General features: G+C 42.0%; 1 protein-coding gene across 1 annotated transcript in view; it reads right to left on the bottom strand.

Moving 5' to 3' along the window:
* Window positions 1-23,438, bottom strand: part of PCNX2 (pecanex 2) — a 300,964-nt gene that overhangs the window by 265,090 nt on the left and 12,436 nt on the right. Inside the window, exons 2-4 of the mRNA XM_039248833.1 lie at window positions 8,393-8,592; window positions 7,444-7,564; window positions 6,665-6,701 (exon numbers count right to left, since the gene is read on the bottom strand). Coding sequence (XP_039104764.1) covers window positions 6,665-6,701; window positions 7,444-7,564; window positions 8,393-8,592 — 358 coding nt within the window. The remainder of the gene's footprint in view (window positions 1-6,664; window positions 6,702-7,443; window positions 7,565-8,392; window positions 8,593-23,438) is intronic.

The raw sequence follows: 23,438 nt of genomic DNA, 5'->3' as shown, positions 1-23,438 counted from the left end.
CCTAAGCCTCTTAAGCTTGAAACCCTGGGGAAATCCTTTGGTTGCTCTTTCTTGCCAAGTCTTATGGTCAATCAATCAACCAACACCCAGTTTTCCTTCACTGCTATCACGAAGAGTGTTCTCCGGGGGCACAAGGGGCCTATTGTGAGGGTCTGCAAAGCCACAGGAAAACCAGGATAAGCAACCTGTCATTTACTCAAATATTAAAGGGAAAAAATAAATACAACTCTTGAGGTCATATAAGATATTACCTTATTATGGAAACAAATGGTCATGTGATGAAAAAGAATGAAACATTTTAAGACATAACAGTATTTTTCTAATCCTTGCCATAGGCCAATTCGGCCTATGACCTTCAGGTCTCAGGTGGCCTGGAGCAGGTGGAAATGTACACCCACTCCCCTCTCTCCAAGGACACTTCGGTAGAAAAGATTGAGTCACTACACTGCTGTAGTCAGAAGACCTTCTCTGACTCTAGTACAAACTCTGGGCCTACCTCTCCCACCTGGAATGTTCTTTCTCCTCACCCACTGGAGACCCCATTCAAGGCTTGTTTGATATCCCTCCTCCAACATGTAACTTCCCATGATCACCTAAACGAGAAATGAGCTCTCTTCTGAAATCCTTAAGCAATTAATGTCTGCAGAACTAAACCTTACGCACCATACACTTTTTAACCGGTAGCTTTGTTCATGTAGATTTAAACTACCTTCTTAACAGGGCTGCACAGTGTTGTAGAAAAACAACCATAGTTTATACTCAATGAATCCTCCAAATGACCCAACCTAATATCTTATCCACACTCACGAATGTTGGCTGATGATGATAGCGAAAATTATTTGACTTTGTAGCAACGCTATGCAGGTTATCCTAGTCTACAGAGTAGATATCTTTTCATGGAAAGAGAAGAACAGAAGGGTCTAGAAACATGTCCAAGTTCACCACTCTACTGATGGATCTACGACTAGAGCCCAGATCCCCTGAGTCCTGACTTGATGCTCCTCTACTCCCTTGCATGGCCTCTCTATGTGTACAGCTTCTTTGCTTGCCATTCAGATCTCAACTTGAAATGGTCTCATCAGAGAGGCTTTCCATGTGACCCCACAATATCAAGTGCACTGTTGAAAATGAATACAAATATTGCAGGAGAAATCCAAACCACCAGGCAGGGCCTGAGGAATGGGGTCTTGGGCTGGGTCTGTAAAACACATTCATAATGCATTTTTGTGTCGTTGCCTCCCACACCACACAATTGTGATTGTACAGATTTGTAAGCCAACAGGACCATTTCCTGACATACCAGATGAGAGGAAAGAGCACCCCAGGTTTTAAAGCAAATAAGGATTTAATGCAGACCCTCTGATGGGCACTTGCTTGGCATATTTGAGGAAGAGAAAGGAAGTCGTGAAGCTGGAGTAGATGAAAGCATAAGGAACATGAGACAAAGAGATCAGCAAGGCTGGCAGGGTCCAAAATATAAGCCAAAGCGGGGCATGTGGGTTTTATGCTAAGAATATGTGAACCCAGCAGAAGTCTTTCTAAGGGGCACATGACCTGATTCAGGTTTTTAAAAATAACCCTGCCTGCTGCATGGGGGACAGACTCGGTGAAGCACGATAAAATTGCAAGAGAGCCCTGGGAAGAGGCTGTTGCAGTTGATGAATGACAGTGCTTTGGACTAGGGTGGTAGTGGTGGACATGGAGAGAAAGAGATGAATTTGAAATACGTTTTGGAGTCAAACTGACAGGACTTGGTGATGGATGGATGCTAACGGTAGTGAGGGAAAGAGAAACCAAGGAAAACTCATCGGCTTTAAAGCTTTGATAACAGGATTGGCAGGGGGACTGTTTGCTGATGAGGACCAAAGCAGTGGAGATACAGATGTAGAGACATCAACTGAGAGACTGGGTGGTGATCCATTTAATAGGACTATTAGACCCCTGACCCAGGAGGAAAATAGGTGTAGGCAGCTGGATGCCTGGGACAGAAGTCCAGAGAGAGGTCAAAATTGGAGAAACAGATTTCTTTACTTACCATCATTGCACAGATGGTATTTTGACATGAGATCGCCAAGGCTATCTCATATCCAGCCTGGTATCTAGAGAGGAGAAAGGGGCCCAAGACCAAGGGTACTCCAACAGAGGAGGATCAATCAAAGGACACTGAGAAGGAAGTCAATCAGGAAAATGTGCTATTTTGAGAGTCAAGGGAAGAATTGGTCAACTACAATTGTATTGTATATAAATGAATAAAGCCACACCATGGCCTATAAATGGGTCTTTGGTGAACACATTAGTACATCATACTTCATTGCCTGCTTAACCCTGACAAAAATGACAATAATGAATTTCTTACCCGGAAAATGAAGAAAAATAGTTGGCCTAAAATGACTCCACCAAGACACTGCTTAGCAATGAAATCTAACCCAATACAGTCATTTGTTTTCTATCCTTGACACTTTAATTGTAAAAACATACTATATTTCAAATACACACACACACACACACACACACGCCAAGAAACAATGGCAAAACTACATGATCATGTCAAGAGAGGCAAAAAAAGCTTTTGACAAAAATCCAGTACCCTCTCATGATTAAAAAAACATTAAACAAACAGATTAGAAGAGAATTTCCTCAACCTGATACAGGCTGTTTATGAAACACCCAAAACTAACATCATATATAAAGGTGAAAGGCTGAATGGTCTCCCCATAAGATCAGAAACAAGGCAATGATATCTACTCTCATAACATCAAATAAATATTGTACTGGAAATTGCAGACAGGGCAATTCATCAAGAAAAAGAAATAAAAGGCAACTAGATTAGAAAAAGAAAAGCAAAGGATCTCTACTCACAGATGATATCATTCTATTTACAGATGATCCTAAGGAATCCACTAAAAAACTATTAGAACTAATAAACATTTAAGAAGTTTGTACAATATAAAGTCAATGTGCAAGAATCAATTCTATCCCATACACTAGCAACAAACCAGCTAAAATTAAATTAAGAATATAATTTCAGTTACAAGAGCATTTAAAAAATGCTTAGGATACTTAGGAATCAGTGTAACGAGAGTATCAGACTTATACACATACTGAAGACTACAAAACATCATCAAATGAAAGAAGAGCTAAGTAAATGGAAAGACATCCAAGTTCACAGATTGGAAAATGTAATATTGTTAAGATGGCAATTCTCCCCAAATATATCTACAGATTTAATAAAATCCTTATCAATATCCCAGATGCATTATTTGCAGAACTTGATAGTTCACATGGCAATGTAGAAGAACCACGACATCCAAAGGACTCACAATTCCCAGTTTCAAAATGTGTTACACAGCAACTGCAATCAAGGTGGTCTGATAATGCCATAATGATAGCTCAATAGACCAAAAGAATAGAATTGAAAGTCCAGCATAAACCCTTATATGTATATGGTCAATTGATTTTTAGCACAGTGCCAGGACAAGTTAATGGGGAGCAAATAGTCTGTTCAATAAATGGTCCTAGGACCACTAATAAACACGTGCAAAATAATTCACTTGGACCCCTACCTCACATCATACACAAAAGTTAATTTAAAACAGATCACAGAGCTGATTATAAGAGCTAAAACCATAAAGCTGTTAGAATAAAACATAAGAATAAATCTTCATGACCCTGGATTCAGCAATGGTTTCTTATATGTGACACCAAAACCACAAGCAATGACAACGTCAACAAGACAATAAAGTAGACTTCATAAATACTAAAAACTTTTGTGTTTTAAAGGAGCCCAGTAAGAAAGTGACAAGACCACTGACAGACTGGGAGAAAATATTTGCAAAAATATCTGATCAAGGACTTGTTTCTAAAATATATAAAGAATTCTTACAGTTCACTATAAAAAGACAATCTGAATAGAAACGGGGCAAAGAGGGGAGCCTGGGTAGCTCAGTTGGTTAAGCATTCAATTCTTGGTTTTGGCTCAGGTCATGATCTAACGGTTCGTGAGTTTGAGCCCTGCGTCAGGCTCTGTGAAGCCTGCTTGGGATTCTCTCATTCTCTCTCATTCTCTCTCTCTCTCAAAAACAAATAAATAAACATTAAAAACATTTTTTAAAAACTGGGCAAAGGACCTGAATAGACATTTCTCTAATGATAATGATGGTGACAACATCAATAACACTAGGCATTAGAAAAATAACTAATTTCACATAAGTCAAAGTCACAGTGAGATACCATTCACACCCACTAAAATGGCTATAAACAAACATACAGTGTTTGAAATCACAAGTGCCATGAAAGACATGGGGAAATCGTGACCTTCATGTATTGATGCTGGAAACGTAAAATGATACACCTGTTTTCTAAAACAATCTGGAAGATCCCCAAATGATGAAACACAGAGTAACTACGTGACCCAGTAATGCCACTCTTAGGTATGTATCCAAGAAAATGAAAACACATGGCCACACAAAAACTTGTCCAATGAATGTTCACTGAAGCATTATTTAAAACAACCCCAAGGGTGGCGGGGGGTTGGGGGGGGGGTACCTGGGTAGCTTAGTTGGTTGAGCATCCGACTTCGGCTCAGATCATGATCTCACGGTTCGTGGGTTCGAGCCTTGCATCGGGCTCTGTGCTGACAGCTAGCTTAGAGCCTGGGGCCTGTTCTCGTATTCTGTGTCTCCCTCTCTCTCTGACCCTCCCCTGCTCATGCTGTCTCTCTCTCTCTCTCTCTCTGAGAAATAAATAAAACATTAAAAAATTAAAAAAAAAATAAAACAGCCCCAAAGAGGAATGACCACAAAGTTCATCAACTGATGAGTGGATAAAGAAAATGTCATATAGCACTTAATGGGATATTACTTAGCAATAAAAAGAAATGAAGCACGGATATAAAGTTATGACACAGACAGCCTTGGAAACATTATGCTAAGTGAAAGAGTCCACATCGTATGAAATGTCCAGAGTGGGCAGATTCATAGAGACAGGAAGTACATTAGTGGTTGCCTGGTCCTGGAGAACACAGGGAGATTGAGGAGTGTGGCTAAGCAGGGCAGGGGTTCTTTTCAAGGTAAGCAAAATATTCTAAAATTAATTGTGATGATGGACATAAAACTCTGAGTATACTAAAAGCCATTAAATTACATACTTTGAATGAGTGAATGTCATGGCATCTGAATTATATCTCAATAGACTTGTTAAAAAAATCAAACAACGCTACTGCACCTTTTTTTTTTTTAATATTTTTATTTATTTCTAGGAGAGAGAGAGAGACAGACAGCGTGAGCAGGGGAGGGTCAGAGAGAGAGGGAGACACAGACTCTGAAATAGGCTCCAGGCTCTGAGCTGGCAGTCAGCACAGAGCCCGACGCAGGGCTCAAACCCACAAACCGCAAGATCATGACCTAAGCGAAAGTCGGACGCTTAACCTAGGTGCCCCGCTACTGTACCTTTTAACAACGAAAAGAATCAGATACTAGGAAAGTGTATTATGAGATTGGTCTAGGAAAAAGTTGAGATTGCTTTAGTGCAGTGCTGTTGAAAACACATTGGATTTAGCAAGCAGGTGTGGATCTAAACATCACCTGTGTATCTTACTTGTTATGACTCAAAATTTCATTCATGATACATTCAAGGTCTCTACTCCAATTCCTACTACCAGGAAGGCAGGAAGTAATTGTTTCAGTTAGAATGGTGAAGTTAAAAAGGGCCTAAATGGACACTGAAATGATGTAAAGTAATGATGTTAATAGCAACAGTAAGCTTGATCTGGAATAAGTAGCCTAATATGACAAAAAGTGTGTGTGTGTGTGCGCGTGCGCATGCGTCTCTGTGTGTAAATGGACAAAATAACACTGTCATGAAACTCTGCAAATAAACATTGGAAACATAAGTAAGGCTCCCTTCATTTCAGTAGTAGTGGTGTAGTAAAAAGAATTTGGGAAATCCCTTACATATTATTCTCATGGAATTTAGCTAAGTGATGAAAAAAGAAACTCATTTCAGGGTTTCAGACCCACTAATTCCAGCTGTTTTACTGACGATAAAATTTTATGCTGCTTTCAAAATTTAAATAAAGCATAAATTTCTCTTTGTAGTAGTACTACAAAAAATAGGATTGCAGAGAAAGGAAGGAGTTAATTCAGGCCTCCAAAAGGTCTTTTCTGAGTTTTCTGAAGACAATCAGAGGATAAGAAAATGAGGTCTTTGTAAAAACGTAAAAGAAAGATCTGGGGGCTTAAAAGAAAATTCCCAGAAACACAATGTGTAACTTGAAGGAAATGCAGTCCACGGAATGCTATGTAACTTCCTCTGTCATTTTTCGATGCAAGTATTACAATAAAAAGCTTGAAAGTCAATGGTGAATTGATCCTGTTTTATATCTGTGGTTGTTCTGAGCCACATGAAATAAACAAACTGGAGAAAGTACAATGACACATGATCGATAAAATATTACAATTTAGACGTAGATGTGATGTACAAATTCTGATGAGAAATAATGAAAACTAAGAGCGAAAGAAATGAAGTTGAACTAGCACTACGCCTTCTTAGGTACAGTTCATATTTTGAATTAGCTCACTGGCATTCTGTTTTACAAAAATGCTTTTCCACTTCCCCGAAGCTCATGCTGTGATGAAATATTAAATGGCAGTAATGAATACTCTACCTTTGAGATCTTCCACTGTTTCCTGTGCCGGCAACTCCTGAACAAACAGAAGAACAAAAATCAATACACGACTCGGCTCGACGCCCGTCTCCGGCAGTCAGCGGACCCGGAGCAGCGGTTACTGTCCTCCCAAATGGCGTGTGGGGAGGAGACGACACAGTGTCCGCTCTGCCCAAGCTTCTAATAAAATGAGGAGCAGAAGCGAATACAAATTACAGGTAAGTGCAGACACCCAGCAAGACCACCGTACTGTGATAAACGGGCATCTGACCATTAAGAATGTGAAAAAGAGAGAGAATAAAGGGCTCCTATTTACTACCACGGATAGACCCCAATAAAGTTCATCTGGAGCAAAGGGGATTTATTGACTTCCCAAGAGACAGGCGTGATTTAATGTGGAGATGTGGAGTGGGGCAGATGATTCTAGAAGGAGACACTACATATGTGGTGATATAGATGAATGACAGACAGGAGCGTTAGGAGAGGGAGGTCAAGGTCTGCCAATAGGTTCTTCTGGCCAGAGCAGCAGAGCCAGCCGGTGGGGCGGCCGACAGAGGCAGCCAATGGCTGTGTTTCCAGCACAAGACCGGGTGTTTATCTCATGGTCCCAGGGCTCCCCGGGGGTCATTTCCACACTCTGAGATGCGGTAAGCCACAGCACGGGGGAAGCACTGACAACTAGAATTGTACTGAACGTGCAATACCCCTGCACGTTCCCACCCAGGCAGGATCGACACTATGCAACGACAACGGCGTGCAACAGAAAAACACACACTGACCAGTGGCCCAGATGAGTGCTGAGAGGATAGGCTCCGCCCTCTGGAGCTGCAGCGCAGGGGAGGCGTGGAGAGGTTCCCGTGAGGCTCTTCCTTTTTGCCGTTGCTAATCTGCCTGTTATTGCTAATCCATGCGAGAAACACAAGAGTGGTGATGTCATCAAACAGAACTACGATGTGGTATTAGTCCCCAAACAATTCCTATCCTAGGTTCCATTTTGAAATCATCACCAGATACAAATTTTGTTTTTAAGGGAGAATAAAAAATATTACTTAAAAATAAGACATGCTCTCCTGAGGAATTATCAGAAATAAGGGCGAGGGACGCCTGGGTGGCTCACTAGGTTAAGCGTCTGACTTCGGCTCAGGGCATGATCTCACACTCCGTGAGTTCGAGCCCCCTGTCAGGCTCTGTGCTGACAGCTCAGAGCCTGGAGCCTGCTTCAGATTCTGTGTCTCCCTCTCTCTCTGACCCTCCCCTGCAAGCACTCTGTCCCTCTCTCAAAAATAAAAGAAAAACATTTTTAAAAAAAATTTTTAAAGAAATAAGGGCAAGAACAATGACAATGACACTCAAGAATCACTTTGAATATTTCAGTTGTATGCAATGTATGACTTCTAGATTAACAAACACCAAAGTCCTTTTTGAAAATACTCTGGCATGCACTAAGCATTTAAATGACAAGATAAAAGTGCTGAAGTAAAATACTTTGCTCTCTTAAGCCTCATGCAAATGAATTGAGGAGCATGGCATAAGGTCATGTTAATAGTTCAACCGTCTTGATTATCAATATCAATTTTAGGCTTAAGTGTATGGTTCAACAGAAGAAAAATATATAGATATCTGTCTGCCTATTCTGGTGTGTTTTCATAAAAACTAATGGATGGAAAACACTTCTAACCAATACTAACACATTTAAATTATGAATTGATACATTAACAGAAATGTTACCTTTGATTTTTGTGATTAGTGATGTGTTCCTCGTTGGCCTCTTTGTTTGGCTTTTCTTTCTTTCCAGAGGGCCTCTGCTGAATTACTTCTCCTTTATCAAACATGAGGTGTAGGCGATAACTGACCAATTTGATTATTGTGAAGAATATAGTCACTGAACTACAGTAAAAAAATACAGTGATGGCATTTGGAGGAAAAGCCTAGAGAAGAGAAAAGAAAGGAAAAATGTATTCATTTATAGGATTATCTTTTGTTTTCGATCTGAAAGCACTGTTCGACAACTTATTAAACATAAACTGAACAAGATTTCAAATTTTATTCATTTTATTAAGAGAAAGAGCTGCTCTCTGTTTACCTTAAAAAAAATCATTCTTGTTTCTCAGGTGCTGGTACTAGTTGCATTAATGACCAACATTTCATGCAGGTAGGAACCCCACAGAACAAAAGGTGTATTATAGTGAGACTTTCCATGCTCTACTAGTCATTTTCCATGGCCTGATCTGATCTGACTTCTACACATATGCTCATAGCAAAGGCCAGAGAAAGGCCTTTGAGATGATCTTTCATTTAACAAAGCAAAAAAGCCATGTTGAGAACAGAAGAAAGAAGGAAGGAGAAAGATTAATATAATGTCCTTTTCCTTCCTTCTTTCTTTCCTACCTTCCTTCCTTCCCTGTTCTCATGTTGGGTTAACATCATCAGACCATGGATTTCCCTAGTAGTGTGATCCAGGCAAGGAGTACAAAAGAAGTAAGAGGGGTATTTACATCAGTGTAAAAGGATCTGGGCCTGGAGATCATGGTGAAGATCAGTGCAATTCTGTCCAATCCCCCTCAAGAAACAGAAAGAATCACTGGGATCCACACAGCCTGTAGGATCCCCCACATACCTCCCTAGTTCTCTCCCAGGACCATAGGCCATTGCAGGTTCTCTAGTCCTTGCTAAACTAGGTTCTTATCTTTGAAGATGGAACTAGATCCCAGAGTATCTCAAAGGGGCTACCAAGGACAGCCTCAATAAACAGCAAGACCTTTTTATCCTTGCTGAAGGATCTCAAGAAATTCAGTGATGAGTGCAGCCTCTCCTCCGACCTGGAACTGGCTGGGCCTATAGACAACATGGCCCAGCCCCAGGCTGCTCCAAGCAGCCCCTGAGTAACCCCCCATGGTCCCATGAGAGTCCATCCATCACCTAGGTAAGGCCATTTCGAAGACAGCATAGCCAACAAAAAGAATAAAGGAAGAAGAAAACTATCACTAGCAAAGAAAGCTAAAGTAAAGAATTTTCATCATCACTGACTTGTTTTTATCCATGGGAGGAAAATTCCACAAATAAATATAAATTAATAAATATGTGAAGATTGATTGAAAGAAACAAAGATAGATAGATAGATAGATAGATAGATAGATAGATAGATAGATAGATAGACAGATAAGAGAGAAGGTCAGGTTCCCCACCCAGAAGCAGACAAGTTTCACGTTTACACATATATCTCCTGATGAGAAGCTGTGAAGAACCTCAAGCAATAGAGAGAGAAATTTAAAAAGAGAGAGAGTGATAGGGGCCACGAATGGTCCTCAGCACTTTTTTATAACACGTCTCTATATTTCAGGTCTAAACAATTTAGGCTGAAGCTAGACAGTGAGTTTAAAGAAACTGATAAAGGAAGAGTAAAACCCAGCAAATGTCCTGAGAACAGATTAGCATACTATCATATACAAATTATATTCAAATTTGTTTAAATTATAAGGTAACTGGGGCTTCACAGTACCCTGATTAGTAAGGGGGCACAGAGAGAATTCATGTTCACTAACTCTCCCGCGTGGTCCCCTGCATTCCCCAGCCTCCCTTGCAGTCAAGCTAGAGCCATGTGACTACTTTTGGCCAGTGGACTACAAGAAGTGGCAGGTGTCATTTCTAAGCCTAGACAATTATGAGCGAGGTGCCCCCCTCATCCCACTCTTCTCTTTAGTTGGCAATCTCTGATTCCGTGTTTTCTAGATGGTCCATGTGCAAGATGACAGAGCTCCCTTCAACGTGGGTATCTGGGTGACTCTGGAACAAGGCCCTAGATAGACATGTACTAGAAGTGAGAACTAACCCTTTGAGTCACTAGACCACTGAGATTTGGGGGGTTGCCTGCTGTGGCAGCTAACACTAGGAACCTAATGCTGGGGGCTCCATTTCCATGAGAAAGCTTCCATTCAAATTATATTAGAAACAAATGGTGGGAGAGGGGGAACATCAGGCATTGAGAAGGGAATGCTTACAATGGTGAGAGAGAAAAGATTACATATGGATACTGGGAAAATTCATTTGGAAAAAAATGACTTGCCATTAGATAAGAAGACGTATCACATGGGACACCAGGGTAGCTCAGTCAGTTAAGTGTCTGACTTCGGCTCAGGTCATGATCTCATGGTTCGTGGGTTCAAGTCCTGTGTCAGGCTCTGTGCTGACAGCTCAGAGCCTGGAGCCTGCTTCGGATTCTGTGTCTCCCTCTCTCTCTCTCTCTCTCTCTCTCTCTCTCTGTCCCACCCCCAATTGTGCTCTGTCTCTATCTCTCAAAAATGAATAAATGTTAAATTAAAAAAAAAGAAGAAGACGTATTACTTTTCAGTTGACCTCCATAAATATGGACTGTAGCATTGGCTTGGCAGTGCTGAAATCAAGAGAAGGCAAGAAATTACAATGAGGTTTAGTATCTAGTTTGCAACCCAGGTGAGAAAAGGCCCCTATCTCACCCTCTATGAAAGACCACTGGCACTTGGTCACATCCCCAAAAAGCCCATAGACCTCACCAGGCTGTAGTGAAAGACCTATATTTTACTGAAAATCTCTAGGGAGAGAGAAAAGGTTTTACAATATGCTACAGATGGCACATTCTTCCTTCCAAAATACCCTGCTCTCCTTTAAAAACCTCTTCCTTCAGTAGACCCTGCACACAGAATCTAGAATTCTCCCAAATATCCCTTTTTTTTTTTTAAAAAAATGCCATCTAATTATGCTCTGCTGGGGCTCCTCCATTTCTACATTCCCAGGGACATCACTGAAAATTACTTTCAAGGCCATTTTACTGCTGACATTATTATGCTCAATCAACAAAAGATCCCCAACTCCTAGGATTTTCTGTCCTTATAAGTATGGATGCAAGGAGAGGAGGAGGGCTTAGGAAGAGATGTGTCATGGATGATCAGTTTTAATTAGCTTTTAAGGGGTGCCTGGTGGCTCAGTCGGTTAAGCGTCCGACTTCAGCTCAGGTCACGATCTCATGGTTTATGGGTTCAAGCCCTGCCTCAGGCTCTGTGCTGACAGCTCAGAGCCTGGAACCTGCTTCAAATTCTGTGACTCTCTCTCTCTGTCCCTCTCCTGCTCACATGCTTTCTCTTTCTCTATCTCTCTCTTAAAAAATAAATAAACATTAAAAAAATTAATTGGCTTTTAATTTTTATCAGATTTCCCCCACCTCCTCTTACATTAGGTATATTCAGATTTTGAATAGAGGTTTACTTGTTCTAGGGGAAACCATAATTTTTTTGCTTTGTTTCCATGAACTTATCATTTTAACACATTCTAATTAACAACAGGAGGCAATATTTTTCAAAATGATATCCCTGACCAAAGAAAAGCTGCACGTTACTCTCTAACACATTAAGACAACTAGTAGTATAATAACTCATTTGACCAAACTGTTTCTGACAAAATTTCATGAAAAACAATATGCTGTTAGCAACTAAGCAATCACAAATGTAGTCATGTGCGCTGCTCATAAAACTGGATTTCTTGGAATATGGCATCTTCTAGAAGTGTCCGTCTGTGTGAAGACCCAGGCCATTTGCAGCTCCTTCAGATGGAAGCAACCTCTGTTCCTTCAGGTTCATAGCTCAGCCTCTCTCACAGGGTGTACCTACCCTTTTTTTAAATTTTATTTTATTGTGGTAAAATATATATAATATAAAATTTACCATCTTAACCACTTTTAAGTGTACAGTTCAGTGGCATTAAGTACATCACATTGTTGTACAACTATCACCACCATCCATCTCTGGGATTTCTCCATCTTTCCAAACTGAAAGTTTATACCTGTTAAATAGTAATTCCCCATTTCTCCCTCCCCCAGGCCTGGCAACCAACTTTCTATTTTTGTCTCTATGAATTTGACTCTTCTAGGTACCTCATCCTTGGAACCACACAGTATTTATCCTTTTGCGACTGGATTATTTCCCTTAGTGTAATGTCCTCAGTTCAGCCATGTTGTACTTTGGGTCAGAATGTCTTCCCTTTTAAGGCTGAATAATACTGCATTATCGTTCCTTACACATTTTGTTTATCTATTCATCTTTTGATAGACACTTGGGTTGTTTACCCTTCCGTTGTGAAGTGCTGCTCTAAACATGAGTGTGCAAATATTTCTTCAAGACCCTGCTTTCAATCCCTTTAGACATATACCAGAAGTGGAATTGCTGGATTTTACAGCAATTCTATGTTCAATTTTGGGAGGAACCTCCCTCCATGCTGTTGTCCATAGCAGCTGTATCATTTTATACCACTCTGGTTTTTAACTTTAGGTTCATGGTTTATTGCTTTCCATTTCTTGAGTAGCCTGGAGAGATCAATAATCTGGCTGAGTGAGGACTAGCTATAAATCATGCTGGTGTCCAGGGAGAATAAGACACTTCTGAGGGTTTCAGTGTACAGACATAAAGAAGGACCCTCTTGGGGGCTCAGCCTTTTTTATGTATATTTTATAAGGATTCCTCCTCGATCTACTTTCACAAACTAATTTTGAAGAAGGCTTCTGGAAATAATTTTATTTTCATCTGAAACATGAAGAAGCTGAAGCGTAAAGTGGGTCATACTTCCAAGTTGACCAGTACATATACCTCTTGTCACCTGGAAGGTACTTACCTAGCTACTTCCATGACCTGACAGAGAACCAAGAACTCAGACAGAAAAAAAATGTTTTTGTTTTTTTTTAATGTTTTCTTTATTTCTGAGACAGAGAGAGAGAGAGAATGTGAGCAGGGGAGGGTCAGAGAGAGAGGGAGACACAGAATCTGAAGCAGACTCCAGGCTCTGAGCCGTCAGCACAGAGCCCGATGTGGGGCTCGAACCCATGAACCGTGAGATCATGACCTGAGCCGAAGTCAGACGTTTAACCGACTGAGCCACCCAGGTGACCCATACAGAAAAAAATGTTTAAATGTCTCCTGGGCAGTGAAAACACATCACTATTAGAGAGAAACTCCTTTCCACTCCTATGGTTTCCAGGAGAGGAAACACAGCTGACCTCTCTGTGCTGCTAATTCCTTCCTCAGTGATTTCTGAGCAGTATTTGGGGGAACAGGAACTGGACGTGCCATCCCTCTGTCCCAGGACCCAGCCCTGACCAAGCAGGTGTGTGGTGGGGTGGCTTCTCTCCATATTGCAAGGTCCCAGCATCTGTCCCAAGTCAGAGAGGCCCAATGCTTTCCAGCCACTCCTGGCAGCAAGGGGAGGCTCCATAACTCTGTGGCTCCCAATTAGGAAGTCCAGCTACCTGCAGATACAACACATTTTCAAATAATAGCTTCATTTGTAATAAAGGTGATACCTGAACTCCATCTGCTTGACTCTTTGTCTCCCTCAAGTGGCTCAGGAAAAAGGAGGTGCTATTTGTTGGGCCACCAAGTCTATGCATAAAGGTCACGACCTTGACTGGAGCATGGGTTGGAAGCTTTGTGCTCTTACTCTAAGCATATTTATGTGGCATATAATAAGGCTAACAAATTTGGTCTCCCAACCCATAACAGAAATTAGAAGGCAGAATAGAAGAAGAAGAAGAAGGAGAAGGAGAAGGAGAAGGAGAAGGAGAAGGAGAAAGAGGAGGGGCAGGAGGAGGCAGAAGGGGGGAGGGGGAGAGAGGAGAGGGTAAGGGGAGACGGGGGAGTGAGGAGGAGGGAGGGAGAGGGAATAGAAGTAACCACAGTAATGTAACAAGACATAACAAATAACAGCATAGTGTTGGAAAAGTATTTTTCAAAAACTATGAAAAGAATGTCACTTGTATGGTCATTTTTTGAGACACAAACATGACTCAGTCATCTCTGGGGACATCACTACAGAAACATAATAAGATATCCAGGAGTACAAAGAAAATGTTCAACGATATTCAATACACTATCAGAGAAGGCAGGGGAATGTAAAACTATCAATGTAGTTAATGAGTTTTCCTGCTTTGAGGTTAAGCTTCAAGTAATTTAGAAAATGTTTTTGCTCAGCATACGTGGCCCCACGAATAAGGCGTTTATCTCCCAACCATAACATTCACATTGGTTTTTGCCATTTATGGATCATCAAGCTCTCCTCGACGGACACTTGTGTGTCCAGCGTCTTCCCTCTGGCTGCAAGGGACTGCCCAGTGTGGGTATTCACACTGTCCAGGGCAGACACGGGTTTCGGAATCCCCTCGTTCATGTTTCTGGAAGCCTAACCAGTGCTCAACTATTAGAAGATCCTAGGTTATTCCCAAAAGACAGGGTGCAGACTGAGTTGTCTTATCTGCTTTAGAGATCAGAGAGATCCCGTCTTGTTCATCCGTTTTGTCAAATTGGAAGAGCTTTGTCTATCGGCCATCCATTCCTCATTCAGTCATTCATTCAGTACACAAATGCAGAGTACTGGGCTGAGGCATTAGTTCCAATGACTACAATGACTCCAAGGAGGTAGGACCTTGGGGTCCTCTCTAAGGAAACCATACTCCCTTGGAGGAGAAAATCAGGCCACAAGATGGAGAAGTACAGTCATTTCCCTGCATTTAAATTCGTGAAGGGATTTACAGGGTTTCACCTCCTGAATCACTGTTCTTTACCTATTTTGTGAATTCCCAATATGAAAAAACAACAAAAACCCCATTTAATACTTTCTCAGAAAAACCGGGAACCCTGGATTTTGCACAGAAACTGGAAGGACCTCAGCAGTCCCGTGGATCCCGGGCCTCTGATCGAGAAGGCCGGAGGCAGAAGTGTGAGAACAGCAAGCGGGCGTGTAGAACTCCTGACTGAACAGGGAGGGAGCCCAACGTGCGGTGGCCTCAGAAGTAGGCCGGCCTCGGGAATATTTTTAAACGATGAGGTGAGTGGAGTTGAGACATCTGACTGGTTCTCCAAAGACAGCCTTACTCATGTCTCTATCCTTCGGAGGAAGATGAACGAAACACATTCCCTTGGGCCTGCTACGTGACTGCTTTTGGGTCTGCTGTTCTGTCGCTCGGATCAGCTCTGATTTCTTTGAGCTCCAAGGCCTCTTTCTTTGTGTGCAGCTCTCCTAGGAGCAATGCTGGAGAGAGAACTGGAGAATGTTTGGATTGTCAAGGCCGTGCTACAAGGAATGATAAGACAGAAAAACAGCCAAAGGTTGAGTAGGTAGATCTGAGGCAGCGCGTGAAAATGAGAATCTGTGTGGGCTCTGAAAACCATTTAGAAAGCTGGCACCTGTAATTACCTAATCCTCAGTCTGTCTCCTCTTCTCTTAAAGAATATTCATGGTGGACAGCTTAATCAATGAATGCCTAGTACAGTCAAGAAATCTAGATGCGTGCTGTCCTTTCCATTTCAGATGGTCATGGTAAGAGGTAACATTTCATTTACATGTTTAACGTACACTGACCTAAATAGGATGAACCAATCAGTAAACTCATTGAACGCAAAGTGATGTCAATTTCGATACAATAATAAGCTCAAGCGGGAGTCTGTTCTGAGTGTGTCACTGAATATCAGTGTCATATGTTTCCTAACAGGAAGAAATGTGTGATTTTGAATTTAAAATGAGAATTTAGGGTGCCTGGGTGGTTCAGCCGGTTAAGCGTCCAATTCTTGATTTTGGTTCAGGTCCTGATCTCACAGTTTGTGGGACTGGGCACTGCGTCGGGCTCTGCAATGTCAGCGTGGATTGGGATTCTCTCTCCCCCTTCCTCTCTGCTCCTTTTCCACTGCTGCAAATGCACTCTCTCTCGCGCGCGCGCAAAAGAAATAAGTAAACATTTAAAAATAAAATAAGAATAATGTGAATGTTTACAAGATAGAAACTATAACTGATCGATTCTATATATTTGATACATAAATCCAAACTTGCACATTCATTTTCCATTAAGCAATTTTAGCTCTGAGTTCTTAAGTGCCCTCAAAACCCAAATGATAGAGAAAATGTTTACTGTCATGAAATTTCAAGAGTGTTTCTGTTAACATTTAAATTTAATGAATCAGAATATTGCATTTCTTAATTCTTAAGCAATATTCTTCAAAATCAACTATATGAAAAGATTACAATCGGTAATACTGCTGTGAGACAAAAAGGAATTGAATTGATAAACTTTTTCTCTACACACCATGCCTCACACGCAAGCAGAGGCTGCAATGTTCTCTAAGTCAAGGAAGGAGGGTGCTCACAGCTTACGGTGAGAGGCCCAGCTACAGGGGCTCCCTGTCCCTCTCCAAGTCTGCCTGCAGATTCTGTAATACCTTCCCTTGCTCCGCCTGCTTTCTGGCACGCTAGGAAGAAACTGGGCGTGATATGTCTCAGGATCCTTCTTTCCTTCTACCCAATGGCAGGCATCTTTAGTTGGAGTCTTCCACACGCCATAGCTTCCAAGGACAGCCCAGTGGGTTTCTGCCGCTTCCTCTTCAGTGGTGCTTTTCAATAGAATTTAAGTTCTACTGGCATTTGAAGGCCAGCAATTTCTCATTGCACAGTATGTTCGGCATGTCTGGCCCCCACTCTTTAAATGCTACTGTGACATTTAATTGAAATGCCGTGATAAAGTCATTGAGATGCACCTCAAAATGCTCCTTGCAAAAACGGCCAATGCTTCTTGGGGGCAGGTATCTCTCCCAGTCTAGAAGAATTGGACCTACTTATCATATAAGGACTAGACAATTGTCACACTGCAGTGAAGGCCACTAGAGTCATGGACATCACCCACTGATATTATATAATAATCTACCTCCTTCTTTTAGCCTAGAGTTTCTCAACCCCAGTGCTATTGACACCGTGGGCTGAGTAATTCCCTGTTGTGGAAGCTGCCCTGTGCACCGTAGGAAGGAGAGGCACCCCTGACCTCTAGACACTAGGTGCCAGTAGCAAACCCTCCAGTGTGAAAACCAAAATTGTCTCCAGACATTGCCAAACATCCCAGGAGGGGCTGCAGACTTGATCTCCTAAAAACCACCACGTAGCCCCATAAATGTATATGTGTTTACCTCACACCAAACACAGAGATAGAAAACATCGTCCCTATACTCAATGGAGTTCAGAGTCAAGATAGATGAGGAGACAGTTACAGGGTGGAGCGCCAAGTGTTGTAATTCCAGCCCATTGAAGCACATCCTGCCTGAGAGGTGGGGGTGAGGAACCGAGGAGATCATTTCAGGGCAAGCAGCTCTCTGTGGGAACCGGAAAGGAAACTGAGGAAGGGCAGGCACAAGGCACCCCCCATGAAAGCCCAGAGCCTTCCAGGGAGAGACACATGGCACACCCCATTGGGGGCACACAACAGGATGGCGGGAAGCGCCTCACACACCACAGGCTTAGGAACTCGGTCTGCTGCTCCACAGCTGAAGGCTGTGTTGGCGTGGAGGGGAAAAGCTGGTGTCTGCATTTCCACAAGACCATCGGTGTGCACAGCAGGCTTGGACAGAGAGGTGAGACGGGCCACGAGGAGGCCGGAAGGGGGCTGACCTACTTCAGGACCATCGTAGAGCTTAACGAAACCATTTGTGCGGATGCCCGCTGTACCTCATAAACTGATTTTCCACAAAATCCCCTCAAAACACTGTAAATTATGATATAAAGTATAACCGATGGCCCCTGCTCTCCTCCATCAGCATCAGAAACTCCAAAGACCCCTTTCAAAGAAACACCAGAGACGGCCAGCATCAATGGCAGGATTGTTGCCAGGGAATGACTACCGGGAAGGAGCTACATATGGTAAGTTGCCACTTTTTTTTTTTAAGTTATTATTTATGGAAAACAGTATGGCAGTCCCTCCGAAAATTAAAAATAGAATAAGCATATGATCCAGCAATTCTATTTCAATCCCAAAGAAGTGAAAGCAAGGTCTCAAGGAGACATGTGTGCATCCACGTTCCCAGCAGCATTATCCACAATAGCAAGAGGCGGAAGGAACCCACGTGCTTGTGGAAAGATGAATAAACAAAATGTGGCACATCAATACAGTGAAATACTATTCCACCTTGAAGATGGAAGGAAAGTTCGATACATGCTGCAACCCAGAAGAATCTAGTGGACCTTATGCTAAGGGAAATAAGCAACCACAAACACACACAAGTACTGTGTGAGTATGCTTACATGACACAAGAATCAAATTCATAGAAAGGGAAAAGAACATGGTGCTTACCTGGCACTCAAGAGAGGGGGAGCCTGAGCGTTGTTGTTCAATGAATACAGAGTTTCAGTTTTGCGAGATGAAAACTGCTCTGAAGAGTGATTGCACAACCACCATGAACATACTTAACCCCACTGAAACCTCAACTCTCAAAAATGATTACGATGGTAAAGATTTTAAGTTTTGTGCGTTTCACCCCAACTTTTAAAAGTAATTATTATTTTATAGCAGCTGAGATTACTCATGGCATTTTCCACCTGGGAAATAGGAACACATTAGCTCCCTCTGCCGGAAAACAGAGGCTTAGCAGGACCAGTCCCTCAGAATGCTCGCTGATTCTTCCAGATCTCCTCAAGACCAAACTGCATCCACTCAGGTGCCTGCTGCCCAGAGCAAGCTACAGCTCAAAGTCCCACAGAGCTGGCTGGACCAGAGAAGCGATGAAGCTGCCTACCGATTATTCACTTAGCTTCACACAAGTATGCACTGAAGACATGCACTGTGCGAGTGCTGCACTTGACGCCGGGGACGGAGCTGTGAACAAAACATGCAAACGTCTGTCTGTCTTCAAGGAGCTTCTGTTATAACACAGACTAATGACAACTAGTTACAAAATTAATTAATTTATTTATTTTTGGCCAAAAAGGGGACCTAATATAGCCTGGAGTGGCAGGGAATAATCTTGTATGAAACTGGCATTTCACTTGAGCCCTGAAGAATGAACTAGAGGTACCTTGCAGAGGCGAGTGGAGAGATAGCAGGTCATGGCAACAGGTGCAAAAGCTACAAAGCAGCCTCAGAGGTGTGAAGAAGCCAGCACATCTGGTGGCCCTGGGGAGGGAGGAGTGGGGAAAGGATTGAGATGAATGTGGAAATATGGAAAGAGCCGGGGAATGCTGCTTGCTGCAGGGCCCCTTCAGACCTGCCTCATCCCTGCTGGGAGGCCCCTGGGGGCTGGCGTGCTCAGCCCCCTCCTGTACTCCCAGCTTCCCTTCCCAATCTCCATTTTTATCATATCACTGCCCCGTGCAGCTCTTTCCAACACTTCGTAAATTCATTCCAAACCTTTTCACATCAGGGCCCTCTTGAGCCTGTGGGTTCTCCATCACTGCATAACAAGGGTGTGGTGTGGGGTCCTCCACCAAAGGTAAAACCCCAAACTGACCTGGCCTCAAAAAGTAAATTGTCTCGGCGGTAAGATGAGATGATCACACCAGGGTGGTGTACAAATAATACAGAATGGCGCTCAGCTTAACAGCTCGCTCAAATAAACTGTCCTACCTGAGCATGAGGCTGTTTGGTTAGAGAAGGTGGAGAAATCACAGAGAATGGGAGCTGCTGTCAGGAGGCCTCACAGGGAAGCTGGGCTCCACCCATGATGCCAGAAATAGATCACACAGGTCACAGAGCGGGACTCTAGGGAAGGGTGGGTACCAGGCACATGCCATGAGCACAGATGCAACAGGCAAAGCCATCAGAGTAGCTTGACTCTCAAGGGAAAGAGAAGACAGTGCAATGCAGAGACAGACTAACAAGAAGGCCCATGCCACAGAAGGGAAAAATGAAGCGAACCAGAAAACACTGAGAAGCAATGAATGACACATGTAGGATGAGGAAAGCCAGAATGCACCTTTCTCTGCGACATCACTGGTTATGTTTACCATTCTTTATCGATCAGCTGATGAATAAATAGTTTAGCATACACCGTGTGTTAAGCACTACGATTTCCAAATCATTTCCGAATTATTCGCCAGTCATAGAAGGTTACCTCATGTTTATGGACTCTCCTTTCCGATAGTTATAAACTCCTTGACTGCAAGGGATGAGTCCACTCTGTGCACATCTTGCACTGCCTGACCCACAGTCAGCATGTGCAGTTTCTCGGCAGTTATGTCAGGCCCTGGTCTCCCTCATTCTCAAGGTTCCTAAACAATGGCAAGGACAAACTGTGCTTTCCTCGGGAGCTGACAAAGCCAAGTGCGGGGAGAAGTCACAAGAAGTAGCTGACTCATGGCAAGGTGTTGGGGCTTCCACCCTGGGCTGCTTGATGAGTTATTCCTGAGATGACAAGTATGGGAAGTGTGGAGGGAGAAAGGGTCCCGTGGCACCTCAAGGAGACCAGCACCTCAACAGGCAGTTTGCTAATGATGGGAAGGGGCATATGGGCCCCCATCTCATGAGTCAGCAAGGAAAGGTCTTCAAGAATTATGCCTGGCAGTGGGAATACAGGGTGCACTTCTGTGAGAGGGAGTGGAGATTTCTAAGAAGTAAAGGTTTTCTGACAACCAAGAAGTAGCATGATGAGTAGGCATTCATCTCTTCTTTGGCATCAGCTCTGCTTCTCCGTTCCTTTGCAGCCGGGCACATGAACACCCTCCACTCTGTTCCATTCTAGAGCCAACCACAGTCCACTTACAGGTATGGGAGCAAGTCTTGCTAACACAGCAGCTACTTCAGGTATTTAAGATGAGCCCTTTCGGCATCCAACATAGCTTCCGTATTCCAGCATTAATGTCTGGTCCTCCTATACGTTGCATCCTACTCCTGAATGCATATCAATATATTGTGGTCTATCTCATGGGTGCTGAAGTTGGCCCATCTCTGACCAGCACCTACAAGTTTGCCCCCATATGCTTTTAACAAAACTAGCATTCTTCAATAGCTTCTTTGACTTTCGACTCCTCTTCTACATTTTCTGGCCCAGACCTGGGATGTATTGTTTCTCCGAAGAGCCCTTGTTCCTTTTAGAAGGAAATGGGAGTTAGAGACCAGACTGTGAATGTGAGATTTGCACATCCTTCTTGGGTTATCATTGCTTCTCGGTGTTTTAATAGAGCTAAAAAATATATATTTTTTAAGAAAAACATAGGGGCGCTTGGGTGGCTCAGTCGGTTGAGCGTCCGACTTCAACTCAGGTCATGATCTCACGGTTTGTGGGTTTGAGCCCCGCGTCGGGCTCTGTGCTGGTGGCCCAGAGCCTGGAGCTGCTTCGAATTCTGTGTGTCTCTCTCTGCCCCTTCCCTGCTCATGCTTTGTCACTGTTTCTCAAAAATAAATAAACATTAAAAAAATTGTTTTAAGGAAAAAAATAAATCATGACTTCAGATGGGTATTTACAATTCATCTGAAAGATTACAAGGTACTATGTAACTTTTGTATTTGATTTATATGTTTTCTCTTATTGCCAAAATCTTGAGCTCTAAAATATTAACATAATCTCTTTTCTTTACCCATATAATTATAAAATTTCAAAATAATGATATAACATTTTATTGAGGGCAATAAGATAACTAAATTCAATTTAAGATTTCTTTGTGGTTCCTTTACCCCTAGGCTATACCCCAAGATGCCTAGAAGCTCTGTTTAAAGTCCTTAGAAATATTTTTTAGTATGCTATCGAACTATGAAACAAGTTCATTACTTATTTCCAGTTCTTTGCATTCTCCCATTCTTTACTTCTCTCTATATTTTCATTACTTTTTAAAAACTTACCCTTTCATTGTGGCTTCTTGAAATATAAACAACTGGATATATGCTTTAGTTTTCTCTCCTCCTTTTTCATCTATACATAGATTCTGCTTTTTTCCCATAACAGTAGGTCCTCAAGATTATTCTTTTGGCAGCCTACTTCCTCATCCGCTTATTTATAAGCGCACGGCACTCTGCTATGTGGATGACCATTATTCCATCAACCGGTTCCATATCAATGGATATTTCTAGTCTTTTGCTGTAACAAATAGTGCTTCAGTGACTCACTTTGTCCATACATGCCTCCAAATTTTTGAGAATGGCTACTTATTTCAAGTACATTAGGTGTTATCTTTTAAATCTCTGCTACCTAGATATGCCAAAGTCACATTATTTTAATATGCACTTCTTAGATTCTTAATAATATAATCATTCACATGTTTATTGCATATATGTGTGGATGCATGTATATTTCTCTGTGTCAGCTTTCTATTTATGTCACTTGTCAAGGAGTTTATATTTTTAAATTTATTCTAACTTAGTCATAAGAGTCATGTAAAGATGATAAGCTCTATGAGGACAGGAGCCAGGTCTGACTTGTTCTCCATTATATTCTCAACACCCAGCCTGGTATCCAGCAAATACTCAAAAATATCAGCAAATAAATGAACATTTATAGTAATATATGTTTATATGTTTTAAATTTTTCTCAATTTCACAATTTTGCAACTTGGGGAAGTTACTTAGCCTTTGTAAATCTCTGTTTCTTCTGTGAAATGGGAATCATAGTTCCTAATAGGATTGTCAACTTTTATTGGTACATTTTCTGAAATGTAACAAGCACTCAAATGTTAGTGTCAATTATCATTGCCATCACCATCATCCTCATCTATGTATCGTTTATCAAACCATGACATAAACGTTCAGATTTGGTGTTTTGAGATGGAGCAAAGGGCAACAGAACAAATGTTTTATCCTTTGCATCGATAGGAGTGTTCATAATAATACATAGTAAGAACAAATAATTAGGAAATAAGCCAAGACAGTTGTTTCCTTGGAAAAATATCTGTGTTAGGGACTGCTCACGGATATTTCTTATATTCAGGTGTTTTTATTCTTCCCTGATTATTTAGTATCTAGTTGTAGTCTTAAAAGGAAAAAGATGTTCTCAAAAGATGAGGAAGACCAATAGCAAAG

This window comes from Hyaena hyaena, unplaced genomic scaffold (assembly GCF_003009895.1).
Source record: "Hyaena hyaena isolate Hyena2069 unplaced genomic scaffold, ASM300989v1 scaffold_319, whole genome shotgun sequence".
In the NCBI taxonomy this organism is placed as follows: Eukaryota; Metazoa; Chordata; class Mammalia; order Carnivora; family Hyaenidae; genus Hyaena; species Hyaena hyaena.
This window is presented reverse-complemented; position numbering and strand designations above follow the sequence as displayed.